A 17,044-nucleotide genomic window follows, 5' to 3' on the forward strand; every position below is an offset into this window, starting at 1 on the left:
GTGTCATATATGGAGGTACACAAGGTTTACCTGTCTCTCACTGTGATATCAACATTGATCATACTATCAACATGCCACTCAGTTTCTTCACTGAACAATTTGTTTCTCTTGCACTTAATAAACTGTCTCTGGAGAGAAACTTTTTTAACCATGGAAATACCTGCTCCTGATAAAAATTCTCCCTAGCTTTAACTTCCAAGGCTGTCTCTGTTACTCAAAATATTTTTCCAACACTCACACTCTCTTCCATTTACTTTAGACACGATATGGTAACAAGAGCACTTCTCATTTATTTTTTATTATTATTGAGGTATCATGAATTCCCATTTCCCACCAGTGATTAATTCATTACTGTGTATAATTATTTTGGTTTTCTGTCCCAGACTTGGCCTGTGGGAGCCCCTTTAGCCTGGTTCCTGTGTTTACATGACATGCTTCCATTGTTCTTTTGAGCACTTCTTACTTTCTGGCATAACAAGGTATTCCAGATACACATCCTGTGTCTTCCCTGCCCCACACTTAGAATCCACTATTTCACTGAGAAGCACTGATGTTCCCTTTTTTTGGGATATGGTATTACAGGTCAAGATCTGGTTGTTACATTGCTAATAGGTGGCTTTGCTTATTATTATTTTGAACAGAGCTAAAAATTTATGCATGTACGAACACACATGCATACACACATATTTTAGAAATCAAGAATTCACACTGCATCTCCAAATCTGTCTCCATACATTCTTTCTCTCATTCCATATTTGCAGTACTTTTCCCCTCAAAACATCAATATACATAGAAATCATTCAATAACCCTATAACATATCTAATAATCTCATAATTGTTTCATTGATGTCACCACAATAAAAAAACATTTAAAAAAAGATCAGGATTTGAATTCTTCATTGCTACCTACTGACCCTAAACTTCTCAAGACTAAAGATACGATTCAAATACTGAGTTCATAACTTACACAAATGAATTCTTTATTTTTTCCCTTTGTGTTACATTTTTGCCTCTAAATAAAGACAAGTTAAATAACTCTATGAATTTGAAAGCAGGCAGAAATTTAATTAGTAGCAAATGTGAAACTAACTTCTCCAGTGCAGCCATAATATGGAGTTCCCAGCATAAATACCACACTTCTAGGAGGAAACAAATCATCCAGTGTTTTGATATTGGAGAAACGAGAATCAAAAGCTCGGATGTCCTACATAAAATGAAATATAAAAGTAAATCATCACAGTCAAAATTTCTATAGTTACATGTCATTATTTTTCTTATAAGATTATGTTTATGCTGTCTGCTAAATGTCAAATGTGAAGATTTTCTACATAACAATATTAGAATCTGTAACTTATTGACTGGATATACACCCCGCACTCTTCTAGGTACTTCACACATTTATTTAGTTCATTTAATTCTCAACGCTACCCTCTGTGGCAGAGACTATTATTAACCCCACTGTACAGATGAAGAACCTTGCTGGATCTATGATAAAGGTTAATTTGTAAATTAGGCAAATAAGAGAATAGAACATTTATAACAATATACTATAGTAAATGTTAGGTGAATGTGGTCTCTCTCAAAATATCTTATATTGTTCTCATCTTTCTTCTTGTGATAATAAAATGCTTAGATGATGAGATTGAAGTGTGCTCAATGACTAAGCATTCAAAACACACTGTGGCCATAACTTTTGTAGTTTGAAGTGCAACAGCAAAGCTAACACAGACTTACTTTTCTGTCTTCACAATTTTATAGACAGAAGATTCATTTTTACTATAATCTTAGCAACTTTATTAGCATTTGTTTTTTTACCTTTCTTATGTTGAGAACTTTACTTTTTCACTTAAAGAAAGCACTTTAGGGGGCTGAGGATGTGGTTCAAGTGGTAGCACACTCGCCTAGCATGCGTGAGGCATTGTGTTTGATTCTCAGCAACACATAAAAACAAAAATAAAGATATTGTGTCCATCTAAAAAACTGAAAAATAAATATTAAAAAGAAAAAAAGAAAAAAGAAAGCACTTTAGGGGGCTGGGATTGTGGCTCAGTGGCAGAGCGCTTGCCTTGCACATGTGAGGCACTGGGTTCAATCCTCAGCACCACATAAAAATGAATAAACAAAATAAAGATATTGCATCCGTCTATAACTAAAAAATATTAAAAAATGGAAGCACTTTATGGCTTCTCTTTGGCACATACTAATGGTCTTCTTCACTACTATTACATTTTGGGGTCATTGTTAAGAAAAATAAAAGTTATTGCAGTATAATATTGCAATAGGTGATCTGATAACAGAAATGTCTATTAGTGACTAATGGATAGGTAGCATATTCAGCATAAATATGCTGGATAAAGGGGTGATTCACATCCCCAGGTGGGACAATATAAGATTCCATCATATTACTCAGAATAGTGGCCAATTTAAAACTTATGAATTATTTAATCCTGGCATTTCCATTTAATATATTTTAAAAAATTTTTAGTTGTAGAGGGACACAATACCTTTATTTATTTCTTTTCATATGGTGCTGAGGATCAAACCCAGTGCTTCACACATGCTAGGCAAGTGCTCTACCACTGAGCTACAACCCCAGCCCTCCGTTTAATATTTTTAGACTCTGGCTGATTGACGGTAACTGAAACTGTAGAAAGCAAAACTTTGGATAAGCAGGGACTACTGCATTTAAATTTTTTCTCTCTTACCATGTCTAAGAATATAAACAGAAAAATAAATGCATTTTATGTTAATTTGTTTATTTAAGGTAAATATTTTTGAAGAAAACACACCTGAACTGCAAGGGTAAAATTAATGCTGTAATTTTCTTTTAAAGATTAAGTCCTTAAAAAATACCCCAAAGAAGCTGGCATGGTAGTGCCTGTCTTTAATCAGCAACTCAGGAGGCTAAGAAGATAATCACATGCTTGAGGTCATCCTCAGCAACTTAGCAAGACCCTGTCTCAAAATAAAAAACAAAAGCGCTGGGTATGTAGCTCAGTGGTAGAGCGCCTTGGTTCAACCTCCAATACTGAAAACAAACTAAAAAGTCCAAAAGAGAAGTTTCCACAGTGTACAGTGAGTGTCTGAGCATAAAATACTTTTCTACAGATTAATGTACTTTGCAAATTATATTAAAGAATAACCTCTACTATATATTGTTGAGTTAGCCTATTGATAAATATTAATGTCAGTCTTTTTTATACAATGTATAATATAGTATACATTAAGATGAAACTAAAACTTGATGAACACCTACCTTGACAATAGTTTGATAAACAAAAGGAAGAACTTGTTTTGACCACTGTTTTTCTAGACGAACTTCACCATTTTGACTTATTTGATATTTACGGCCTGTGAGTAACTGAGCATACACAACTGCAGATGTTTCATTTATTATTATTCCTTTTCTTCTCAGGTAACTAAAAGAAAGAATTAAAAAGAAATATACCTATGTATAAGTATGTATATAGTCTAAGATGATAATCGTTCGAAACTACCAACTCATAATCAAATGTTTAAATAAACTTCAAATAAATATGCTAGCATTTCTGCATGCCTAACTAAGTTAATGCAGTATTTATTTTAGTCTAAGGATACTTCTTCCACTGTCTATGTGGTTAAATGAGAAACGAGAGAGTCATAAGAAACTCCTGTGTTTTACATTCTCTAGGATGGCTGTACTTACAACACAGGAAAACAAGTGTTGGTGAGAATATGGAGAAACTGGAATACTTGTACACTGTGGATGGAAATGTAAAGTGGTACAGCCGCTATGGAAAACAGTTTGACAGCACCTCAAAAAAGTAAACACAGAATTACCTTAGAACCCAGTAATTCTCACTCCGGTCAAAATGCCAATTATCAAGAATACAAGTAACAATAAAGGTTGGTGAGGGTGTGGGGAAAAAGGTACACTCATACACTGCTGGTGGGACTGCAAATTGGTACAGCCATTCTGGAAAGCAGTATGAAGTTCCTCCGAAAACTTGGAATGGAACCAACGTTTGACTTAGTTATCCCACTCCTCAGAATATACCCAAAGGATTTAAAATCAGTATACTACAGAGACATAACTACATCAATGTTCATACAGCTCAATTCATAATAGCTAAGCTATGGAATCAACCTAGGCGCCCTTCAACAGATGAATCAATAAAGAAAATGTGGTACATATACACAACGGACTATTACTCAGCCATAAAGAAGAATCAAATTCTGGCATTTGCAGGTAAATGGATGGAGCTAGAGAATATCATGTTAAGTGAAGTAAGCCAATCCCCCAAAACCAAAGGCTGAATGTTTTCTCTGATATGTGGATACTGATTCACAATAGGTGTCAGGGAGGAAAAGTGGGGTTCACCTAATTGGACGGGGGAATGGCGGGGGAAGAGAATGGGAAAGACAGTAGAATCAACTGAACATAACTTTTCTATGTTCATATAAGAATACACAACCATTGTAACTCCACATCATGTACAACCACAAGAGTGGGAAGTTGTACTCCACCCATATATGTCAAAATATATTGTGTTATGTATAACTAAAAAAAGAATTAAAACCTCCCCCAAACCCATAAATTCTATATCTAAGTGTATACTCCCCCAAACTGAAAACAGGTATTCAACAAATACTGGTAAACAAATGTGCATAGTAGTACCATTCAAAAGAGGAAAAAACCTAAATGTTCGTCAATAAATGGATAAACCTCTACAAAAAAGTGCTAAGCCTATATAATGGAATATTATTCATTCAGCCACAACCAGAAACAAACACCAATAGATGTGTCAATGTGTATGAACTTCAGAAACATGCTTAGTGAAAGAAATCAGACATAAAAGGTCACATATTATATGATTCTGTTTATATAAAACATCCATAATTATTAAATTTATAGAGAGAGATTAGTTTATACGCATCAGTCCGGTCTTTTCCATCTAAAGCAAGGGTATGCAAATGACAGCAATGGACCAAACCCAGAATGCCTTCTGCTTTTTTAAACAAACCTTTACTGGAACATAGTTATTAATTACATACTGTGTATGGCTACTTTTGTGCTATAATGGCAGAGTTGAGTAGATGTGACACATATCATAAAGTCTATAAGGCCTGAAATATTTACCACCTGGCCTTAATGGAAAAGTTTGTAGGTCCCTGATCTAAAACATTTAATGGATATTTTCTTATCTCTTTTCCATTTTTTCCATTTAAAATAATCAGGCAGATTCTATAAACTCCAACTATACTCTTATTTCTTTGTGCTATTGTAATATTTGCTGGGAACTTCTCAGCTTTTTCTTTTAGTTCACTAATTTAAGTTCTAGTATATTCATATTATTATTCAGACCATCTACTGAGCTCTATATAATAATCATATTATTGAATTTTATGTATGACTACACATAAATATATGTATTATATACTATATAACATACATACTACATAAAATTATTATATATACTATATAGTATATATAGTATATATACTATATATACTATATAGTATATATTATATATAGTATATATTCTTACATATATATTTCATAATAGTTTCTCTAAGATAAGAATTGTTCTGAAGTAAGTCACATATCTTAGCCAGAAATACAAGTTATCTAACAAATTTCTGAAGTGGAAATTTCTTAAAAATTCATCTGTTTCTCTCATTCCATATCTGCATGTACCTAAATCAATTATCATGCTGTAGTTTGACCAAAATCACATGTTAATATCTATCCCCATCCACCCACTGTAAGTTTCATGAGTGTTTTTGTACATGTTTTTATTCATTGTTGTAACCACAGTGCCTACTACTAACCCTAGCAGTATTGATACTCAAATATCAATATGTTGACTATATGAAAAAATTGACTAAACTCTTTATCTGAAGTATATGGATAAGTTTCGTTTTTTTTCCAATTAAAAGACTCTTGACCAAAACAATATTCATTCAAACAATTATTAAGTACCTACGTACTAGCCAAAAAATTAGAATAAAGTGGTCAAAAAAGCAGATATGTTCTACCCTTACAGAGCATATTCATTTACGGTATCTAAGGAGAGACTTATTAATCACATAGTTTATTATGATTTTATTTATGTGAAAATAAGAAAATTCAGAAGATATACCTTATGGTAGGATTATATAATTCATATTATATAATTATATATTTATATTCTTGAGAGGTGAAAATATATTCTACCTTTATCTCTTGAGATCTGTGTTTATATGCTTTAATGCTGAATGGTCTGTATACATTTTTCCTGTGTACTCATCTTTGAGTAGGGGCATTAAGCAAATTATTAGCTCCTGAATTATAGGGGAGAAGTATCCTTGAATTCCCCCCAGATTTATTAATGGATTTTCCTACAGATTAATCAGAACTTGCTGACGTATATACATTTATAACACAATTTCTTGTGCTGCTGCTCGTCTCAATTATTCTGTTTTGATTTTGAGATCTCCAGTGTTTCGATAAAGAGGTGTTGTTAGGGTGGGATCATAGGACACAAAGCACTGTAGTGACCTAGAAAATCAGCACTGCAAGGATGGAAGTTCTCAGTCTGGTTAGAAGTTACAGGATGCATTTCTAAACTGTGTAAGGATGCGGTAGAGGGAGAAGGGAGGAATAGGGAGAGAATGAATATGAGGAACAGAGAGGATCTTCCTTCCGATTTTTATTACTTACACATGGCCAAGAAATGGCCTTATGGTTAATGGAAATAGCACTAAAATTTAGGCAACATATTAAGTTATTTCTAGCATTAAGTGATGATATTATTTCATTTTTTCCCTTATTTCACTAAGTATTTTAGTGACAAACTGGTGAAGGCTATAACTGCTGTGAACCAGATATTATTTTAAACTATGGCTCACTGTTTTCTTTAGAACACAAGATGAGGACAGTAAGTGTTCAGAATAACTACTATGGTAAGTGGAAATAAGTTAGAGAATGAATACATTTAAAATTCTAGTTCTAGAATGTTAAATTCTTTTTACAACACTTACTGTTCTGAAATTCCTTGTATTTCTTTTGTCCAGTTAGATTGTTCTTTGTCTCCAAGATGGATTACTTTAGATGGTGGCACAGTCCTTCCCAAATAAAGCTTCTGTGTTCCTGGAGGTTCTTCTAAGTAAAACCTTAAAAATTAAAATACAAAGTATTTAATGCCAAATTTATGCTTTAATATAGAGTTCTAGAAGTATGAATGTCCAAAGTGAAAAAATTTCTATATAGTACAACAGCAGGAAAAAAAAAAGGCTTTTTTGAAACTGTAACATATATTATAGAATAAGGACTTCTAAAAAATTCAAAGCTAGGTGCAGATGCATGTGCCTTGTAGTCCCTCAGGAAGCTGAAACAGGAGGAGACCCCACGTTGGAAATCGAACTATACAACAAAACAAGACCTCATCTCATTAAAAAAACAAAACAAATGCATTTATAGTCACTTCAAGAAAAATTAAATACATAGGTATAAATATAACAAAACATGTACAAGACTTGTATAATAAAAAACGAAAACACTAATGAGGGCTGGAGATGTGGCTCAAGTGGTAGCGCGCTCGCCTGGCATGCGTGCGGCCCGGGTTCGATCCTCAGCACCACATACAAACAAAGATGTTGTGTCTGACGAAAACTAAAAAAAAATAAATGTTAAAAATTCTCTATCTCTTTAAAAAAAAAATAATAAAACACTGATGAAAGAAGTCAATGAGTTAAATAAAGAAATATATGTTCATGGATTAGAAGACTCAATATTGTAAAGATGTCAAATCTCCTCAAACTGATTTATAGGTTTAACAAAATTTCTAAAAATATCCCTCTAAGATTATTTATAGACATATAATAATTTATTCTAAAATTTATAGAGAAAGGCAAAGAACCTAGAATAATTAAAACAATTTTGAAAAAGAAAAATAAGGTCAAGAAATCACTTTACCTGATGTTAAGACTTTTCTATATAATAATCAAGATAGTGTGGTACACACTTTAAAATAGACTAAAATATACCAATGGAATAGAGAACCCAGGAAAGTTGCATACAAATATACTCAACTTTTTGTTTCAGTACTGGGGATTGAACTCAAAGGCGCTTAACTACTGAGCCACATCCCCAGTCCTTTTTATTTTGAGTCAGAGTCTTGCCAAATTGCTGAGGGCCTCACTAAGTTGCTGAGGTTGGCTTTGAACTTGTAATCCTCCTGCCTCAGCCTCCTGAACCGCTGGAATGAACTACTTTTTTGCAGTACTGAAGATTGAATCCAGGACCTCACATATGTTAGAGAAGTAGTAAGCATATTCCCACCCTTTTTCATTTTTTAAATTCTGAAACAGAGTCTTATTAGGTTATCCAGGCTGACTCTGACCTTGCAATTCTCCTGCTTCAGCCACCTGAGTAGCCAGGCTCTAGGTGATTTTTCACAAAGATGCAAAAGCAATCCAATGGAGGAAGAATAGATTTTTTACCAAATGCCTGCAGCAACTGAATATTCATAGGCAAATATACAAAACTAGATCTAAATCTCATACCTTATACAAAAATTAACTCAAAATTGATCTTTGATTTAAGGTAAAACTATAAAACTTCTCAAAGAATATTATCAAGTCTTTGTGACCTAGGGCTAGGTGAAGAGTTCTGAGACTTTTTACCAAAAGCACTAAAAAAAAAAAAAAAAAAGGTAAGTTGGATTACACTGAAAAGGTAGGAGAACTGAATCTGAATTTGATGATTCAAAAGGAATCCTCAAGATTTCACACAGAAAAGCAGACACTTATCAGAGGTAAAAAAAAAAAAAATCACACTGGATTGACTTTTCATCAACAACAGTACAAAACAGAATACAATAGAGAATATGTATGCTGAGGTAAGGAAAAAGGACCCAGCATCTAAAATTCTAAATCCATTAATGAAGAAAACAAAAAAAGATAGTCTGGAGATGTAATCACCCAGAAAACAACACCAACCCATTTATTTTCTGAAAAAATTTGTTTCAGAAAGTTTTAACCACACAAAAAATAACAAAAGAACAAGAAATCAGGACAAAAATGCTTATAGGAAATAATTAATGATCAAAAATGACAAAGAAAAACTTGTCTAAATATTCTCTCATGAAATGACTGTGAGGGGGTGGGAAGACGGGAGGGAAGTGCTGGGGAGTGATATTGGCCAAATTATATTGTGTGCATGTATGAATATATAACAACTAATTCCACCATTATGTAAAATGAAATTTTTTTTAGTAAAAAGAATGTGGAGAAAAAAAGCCATGTAAGAAAAAAAAGTGACTGTGAACTTGAGGAGCTGAGCCTGGGTACATGCCTGTAACCCCACTACTCCAGAGCCTGAGGCTAAGGTAGGAGGACAGTAAGTTTGAGGCCAGTCTGAGAAAATCAGTGTGGCTGTGTCTCAAAATAAAAAGGGCTGGAGATGTAACTCAGTAGTAGAGTGCCCTGCTCAATCCCCACTACTACGAAAAAAAAAAAAAAAAAAAAAAAAAAAAAGAAGGAATGTGTTTTTTAAAAAAATAATGTATTATTTAAATGAAACCTGTGAAGAGCATGGTAAAAGTAAGGTTATATGTTATTAATTCTTATCAGAAAGAGACTACATTTGCTAAATACTATAATGATAACCACTGATAGGAAAGAATTAGCATATAGAACTTCTAAGGTTTTAAGAGGAAAAGATGCATGTTTTAGATGCATGTTATTTTTTATACAGAATATATTTGTTCTGCATTTTACAGTTTACAAAAGCTTTTGTATATACTCTCTTCTTTTATTGTTAACATTGCAAGTGAGACATTATTCCTTCTTCTTAGAAAAAAAACCTCAGTCTCAATGGGATTAAATGATTTGCCTAAGATTTTTATAGCTAAAAAAGAAAATAACATGCATCTAAAATATCTCAATAAATGTCAAAGTGGTTAAACTTCAAGTGGTATGATTAGATTTTCACTATAGCGTAAACATTCTTATAATAATTTTATCAGTTTAAAAAACTGAATCAATCAAAGCAAAGCAAATATGTCAGAGAAATTATAAATAAAATCTTACTTAGTTTCGCCATCTGATACAGCCACAACTCTAGCTTCTTCAAGGTGAGGCCAATTAACAAAGACAGACTTTCCAAGCACCGATGAAGCTATATTTTCTACACTCTTAAAGTAAGAAAAGAAAAATTAATTCATGCGTTAGGTCCAAGAGAAAACTTTATACAGGCAAAATTTTCCATTTAAGTGTTTACATTTTTTGTAAAATGAACAAGGTTGGATTAGTAATGTTACAAAATTCCATCTACTAGTAAAATTCTATGATGCTAACCATTAGATTCATAAATGTTTTGCTTATTTTTCTAATAGGAATTGAGGAAAGTGAAAAAGAACAGCAGAAATGTCTATAAAAGGGCTATTCATTGCTTTATATCAACAAATATTTAAAAAATTAAAAAATAGGATCTTATTTCAGTTTGTGGGAGTATAATGAGAGAAAAAACAAAAAACAAAAACCACTACACTAAAAGTCAGGAGACACGTTCCAAATTTGGGTTCTACTTCTTTTTTAGCTATAAAAATCTTAGGCAAATCATTTAATCCCATTGAGACTGAGTTTTCTTTTCTAAGAAAAAGGAATAACTTCTCACTTGCAATGTTAACAATAAAAGAGTATATACAAAAGCTTTTGTAAACTGTAAAATGCAGAACAAATATATTCTGTATAAAAAATAACTTAAGTAAAAATTCTAGTTTTAGGGACTGTGGCTGTGGCTCAGTGGGCATATGTAAGGCTCTGGGTTTGATCTCAGCACCACATAAAAATAAATAAATAAAATAAAGATATTGTGTCCAGCTACAACTAAATTTTTTTTTCTTTTAAAATCTAGTTTTAAAAAAACTATATTATTGGGCTGGGATGTGGCTCAAGCGGTAGCGCGCTCGCCTGGCATGTGCGGGGCGCTGAGTTTGATCCTCAGCACCACATAAAAATAAAGATGTTGTGTCCACTGAAAACTAAAAAATAAACATTAAAAAATTCTCTCTCTTTGTTTAAAAAAAAAAACCATATTATTTAATTTGTACATATAAGTTAGAGAACAACTTTGTGGTGGAAACTTAAGTTTAAATACAACTTATTCCTTTTTTATTTGGCTTATTATCCTTAATTTTTTAACAAAATTTTTTTAACAATACAGATGACTATTTGAGACTTTTTATAGTAATTTAATTTTGATACTTGAATATTTGTTAAAATGAAGATAGAAAACAACAGACTAACTATTCAAATGGGGCTAGGGTTGTCATTCAGTGGTAGGTAGAGCGCCCGCCTAGCATGCATGAGGCACTGGGTTCGATCCTCAGCACCACATAAAAATAAAATCTTGTGTCTACCTAAAACTAAAAAATAAATATTTAAAAAAGTTTCAATATTAGAATGAGACTCCCTCAATTATTCTTTTTTAAAAAATATTTATTTTTTAGATGTAGATGGACACAACACAATGCCTTTATTTTTAAGTGGTGCTGAGGATCGAACCCGGGTCCGGCCCGTGCTAGGCAAGCGTTCTACCACTGAGCCACAATCTCAGCCCATATTCTTTTTTAAAAAATATTTACTTTCTAATTGTAGTTGGACACAATACCTTTATTTTATTTATTTATTTTTATGTGGTGTTGAGGATTGAACCCAGGGCCTCACATGTGCTAGGTGAGTGCTCTACCGCTAAGCCACAATCCCAGACCCCCTCAATTATTCTTTTCCCTTTTATACATCTATTTCTGATTTTATTCTTCAAGTCTTTCAGTTTTTTAAGAAAGTGTCCTCTTTTTCTAGATTCTTTCATTTAAGATCTAGATAAAATATTTTTTTACTTCATATGGGGTCCTGTTTTCATATACACCCTTTTCTGCTACAGTGGTTTGTCACTTCCTTCTCCATTTGCTCTATCTTCCTTCTTTGTACAGATTTTGCTGGATGTTCTTATTTACATACAGTTGTTTCTATCCCTCTTTTCAATGATAAACTTTTTATTCAAGGGCTTTGTACCTACTATTGATATTTCCTATTTACCTAGCATTAGTCTAGTCTTTAGGAATTGAACTTCTGCCTCCACCAATCTACTGGAATGAAATTCTCTAAGGCCAACATCAATGCTCAAATTCAAAGACCTGACTTTAATTTTTATTTTCCTTCTAACTTAGGAAGCATACAGCCCCTGTTCCATGATTTTGTGATACTACTTAACTTGGAATCATTCTTTTGTATCTACGACTCTACTTTTTACTTTTTATTCCCCAATAGCAATGGGTATTGAACCCAGAGTTTTATGCATACTAGGCAAATATTTTTACCAAGGAGCTACCATCCTAGACCTTTTAAATTGTATTTTGAGACAGAGTCTTGACAAGTCGTCCAGGTTGGCCACAAACTTTAGATCCTCCCAAGTAGCCAGGCTCACTATGTTACTTTTATTGGCTCTTTTGCACCCTATACAACTGTGGGTAATGTTGAGACCATGAATGCTCGGTGAAGCTTTTCTTTGAGGAAATGAGTCTCAAGGCCTAAGCTATCAATTCTCTGTTGACAGCCTGTAGAATCCTCTCTCTCTTTGCTCAAGCTCCAGGCATTTAACTATGAATAAGCAGCCTTTAACTGAGCTTTTCCATCTGAACTACAATACAAATAAAAAATAACTTAATTATTTTCTTGATTTTTCTAAGAATGGTTCATAACTAGCATCATTCTAAAGTAGTAGAAGATAAGTTAATTTATTGCAGACAATGAGTGCCTTAGGGCATTAGGGCTTTTATCACTTGTGAAACATTGTTTAAGAAAAGCTGGCAGGCTGGAGTTGTGGCTCAGTAGTAGAGTGTGTGAGCCTAGCATGTGTGAGGCACTAGGTTTGATTCTCAGCACAACATAAAAAATAAAATAAAATAAAATAAAGATATTGTGTCCATCTACAGCTGAAAATATTAAAAAAGAAAAGAAAAGCTGGCAAAGCAGCTCCAGTTAAATGTCCTAGTACCAGTATAAATATTCACCATTAATCATCCTAAATCAGCAATTCCTCTATTTTAACTTTTCTATCCAGTAAACTACAATTATTCCCTAGTAGCTTAGATAGCTCAGTAATAGCTACTGTTTTCTTTCTCTTTTTACCCTCTGTATTTGAACAAATAATAAAACTTGTCAATTTATCTTGCTCATTTAATCTATTGCCACTTCCACAGTTTAGGCCCTTATCACCTAAACATAGTGCTATAGTTTCTGAACTAGCAAACTTTCCCATTTTCTTCCATTGCTCTTTTGTGCAATTTAGTCTATGATAATGCCACCAAATTAATCTTTATGAAAATATTGATTTCAATGTAATAATCATGGGAAAAAAAACCCTCCAAAATTTCTTAGCCTGGTATTCAAAGTCCTCTATAACATCTGGCCTCAATCTGTTTTTTCAACCTTATCATCCACTATTTCCCACAAGTCCTCCATTTCAGTCAAGTTTAGTCCTTTCTCATATCACATTTATTTTAAAATAAGAAAAAGTATTAAATAATTTACATTCAAAAAGGTTAAAAGAATAACATAATTTATCATATACTTATTTTTTACTAAAAATTCCCAGTTTGTGATATTTCTTTCAACTAGCCTGACTTTCCCCTCCTTTTCTCCTCTTTGCCCTAATATGTCTTTTGAACCTGGCTCAAGACTCTTTTCATCTGCATGCAAGTCTGTACTTAACCTTTGGCTTATTTAGTTCATCTCCTTCCAAAGTTCCTGGAGTACATTTTTGCTTACTGTGCTACAATTATACAGGTTCTTAAACTGTTATTTAATTAGTGTAAATGTTTTTTTGCTTCATCCTTATTTAGAATGTGAACCTCTGGAGTATAGCACATTATACATCATTGGTAAATACCTTGGTGACTACAAACATTTTTATCCATAATAAGCACTGAATAAATAAATGATGAATGAAATACTTACAAGTTCATCTGATTCTATATTCACTAAGATTTCCAACATCATGTTTTCTCCACGACTGCTTTGCTGGAATACTTGAACACCACTTTTTTTCAAAAAAAACTTTAAAAGAATTCAAAGAATTTGATTTTAATTCTTTCTCCATAAGCAGTTCACATTATAATAAAGTGAAAAGGTTCTGAATTAAATAGCCACTGACTTTATGTTTGATGTGTTTCAGAGTAGGGAATCCGCAGAAATATAATGCCTTCTGGTCAATTCTGGTTATTTTGTTCTTGTTTATGTCCACACGCCAAGCATCTAATGATATTATTTTGTACCTAGAAAATAAATCAAATCAAGGTATTTAATTTAAAATTCAAACATTAGGACTGGGGTTGTGGCTCAGGGGTAAAGTGCTCGCCTAGTACATGCGAGGCCCTGGGTTTGATCCTCAGCATCACATATAAATAAATAAAATAAAGATATTGTGTGCAACTACAACTAAGAAATAAATATTAAAAAAATAAAATAAAGTTCAAACATTACAAGCACTTACAGTTTTTCAACTTTCCCTTAATTATTTTCCAAGAATTATTCTGACTTTTAGAGAAGGGAATGACAATTAGTTCTTCTAGACAAATAGAATACTGGGAAGGATATCCTAGCTTCTCTGTTGTTACTGGTCTAGATACAACCATGAACTTTTCCTTCAGAAACTTAAATCTATATGTATAACTGATTTATAAAGAAAACACAAATATCTATATTGTTCATGTCTCAAAATCCAAGATGAAAAATTAACATTTTATAATAACTACCTCATTGTCCTACTTGCTTTAACAAGAGGAAATATTACACTGAGAGATGTTCACTTTATTTGCAACTCAACTACCTTTGGGGTAGATTATTTGCAGGGATGAAAAGAGAAAAAATTCCAGATGAGTGGCATATGCCTGTAATTCCAGAGACTCTGGAGGCTGAGGTAAAAAGAATCATCAAGTTTGAGACCAGCCTAAGCAGCAGAGTGAGACCCTCTCAAAATAAATAATAAAAACAATAAAATGTAATTCAGTAGTAAACTTCTCTGGGTTCAATCCCCGGTACCAAAAAAGAAAAGAGAAAATAGACATTTAATTAAGAAGAGAAAACATGGGTCTGAGGTAATAAGAGTGAATCTTTTACTTTTCTTCTTTCGAGTTGGGTGGTTGGTGGTACAAGAGGCCAAGTTAGAGCATATCAAATAATGCTGGCAGCAGAGACACTGACAATGAAAAAGAAAAATTCAAAACAAAAATCCTCTACAGTGACACAATAGACAGAGACATACATTAGGAAGAAAAAACATAAAATTTTAATAGAAGAAAAGAGGGTAGAATCTGAGCAAAGTGGAGAAATGTAGGAACAAGTGTTAGAGATGCTGAAATCCCTGCAAATTGGATAAAATCCATTTAATTAGGTTTTGTTTTTTTAAAGTTTTAAATTATTTTATTTTATTTATTTATTTTTATGTGTTGCTGAGGATCGAACCCCGCACCTTACATGTGCTAGGCAAATGCTCTACTGCTGAACCACAACCCCAGCCCTTGTTTTGTTTTTTTTGAGACAGGGTTTTGCTATGTTGCTTAGGCTGGTGTCAAATTCTTGGGCTCAAGTGATTCTTCCACCTCGGCTTTCTGAGTTCCTGGCAATACAGGCACATGCCATCACACCCAGCTCATTAATAATCAATTGACTCTGTCATAAACTATTTGTTCATTCTCCAAAATAGATATTCAAAACTGTTTTGGTGTCAGAGGGCTCTTTGTTGTTGAAAAATTACCACATAACCTTACCTTGTACAACATCGTTCTATGGCAGGGAACTTTTCTGGCCATGGAGAAGGGTAGGTAAACTCTGTGTCTCTATCATACCAGCACATTAGACATTCACTATGTTGGTTTCTTTTCCTCTCTTCCTTTTTGAGGGAGTGGTTACATGTCTCCATGGCTTCCAACAATCGCTTCTGAATGTAAAGAACGAAAAGAAGGATTAAAAGTTTTAAAATTCTATAATCTCAATGTACCGAATAAATACTTTTTCTTCCATGTAGAATCACTATTTGTGTGCTTGAAAAACAAAATCTTAACTACTGAAACTCTTCCAATTTCTTACATAAAAATGTGATATGCTCTTCATTGCTTCATAGGGATCTAGCATACTGCTGCCACTGCAAATTCCTCTGAAACTATTACTCCAATAGTAGCCACTAAAGTGCAGATAAAAATAGCAGCAGTGAATCAAATTTTATTTTATTTTGTGGGACTATAAATTGAACCTAGGGCCTTACACATACAATATAAACACCACTGCACTAGTCCCAGCTCAAGAATTAAATTTTAAACATGAACTTATAATATCATAAGTCATGCAGTATTATTTTTTTACTTTACAAATTTTGCAGTGGCATAGCAACTGTCCACCTTTCTAAATTAACTTACAAATTTAACATAATTCCAATCAAAATAACAATAGTTTAAAATATATGTAAACTTTTTAGCCAGACATGGTGGTGCCTGACTGTAATTCTAGTGATTTGATAAGCTAAGAAAGGAGAATTACAAGATTGAGGCCAGCCTCAGCAATTTAGTGAGACTCTATCTCAAAATAAAAAGGGCTGGTAGTGCACCTCTGAGTTCAATCCCCATAATGAAAAAAAAAAAAAAAAAACAAATTGCTTTTTTAAGAGGACAAAATTGTAACAATGTTCACATAGAAGAATGTGTGAATACTAAAAAAGAATTTGGGGGCTGGGGATGTGGCTCAAGAGGTAGTGCACAGGCCTGGCATGCATGTGGCCCGGGTTCGATCCTCAGCACCACATACAAACAAAGATGTTGTGTCTGGCGAAAACTAAAAAATAAATATTAAAAAATTCTCTCTTTCTCTCTCTCTTTAAAAAAAAAAAAAAAGAATTTGGGACGAGTCTTACCAGATCCTATCACCATTATAAAGCCATTATAATAAAATCAGATGAGAACAACAGAAAAGAATTAAAAGTGAATCCAAAGATACTTCAAACATAGGAATTCAGATATTTAAGTAA

The 17,044-nt window shown here is 33.0% G+C and overlaps 1 protein-coding gene across 1 annotated transcript in view; it reads right to left on the bottom strand.

The window, feature by feature from the left end:
* Xrn1 (5'-3' exoribonuclease 1) overlaps positions 1-17,044 on the bottom strand; it is a 122,208-nt gene that overhangs the window by 63,354 nt on the left and 41,810 nt on the right. Inside the window, exons 16-22 of the mRNA XM_026385012.2 lie at positions 15,795-15,964; positions 14,180-14,300; positions 13,984-14,082; positions 10,054-10,157; positions 7,003-7,134; positions 3,257-3,419; positions 1,091-1,204 (exon numbers count right to left, since the gene is read on the bottom strand). Of these exons, the coding sequence (XP_026240797.1) occupies positions 1,091-1,204; positions 3,257-3,419; positions 7,003-7,134; positions 10,054-10,157; positions 13,984-14,082; positions 14,180-14,300; positions 15,795-15,964 (903 nt within the window). The remainder of the gene's footprint in view (positions 1-1,090; positions 1,205-3,256; positions 3,420-7,002; positions 7,135-10,053; positions 10,158-13,983; positions 14,083-14,179; positions 14,301-15,794; positions 15,965-17,044) is intronic.

The sequence above is a fragment of the Urocitellus parryii genome, chromosome 2 (genome assembly GCF_045843805.1).
Source record: "Urocitellus parryii isolate mUroPar1 chromosome 2, mUroPar1.hap1, whole genome shotgun sequence".
NCBI classification, from domain to species: Eukaryota; Metazoa; Chordata; class Mammalia; order Rodentia; family Sciuridae; genus Urocitellus; species Urocitellus parryii.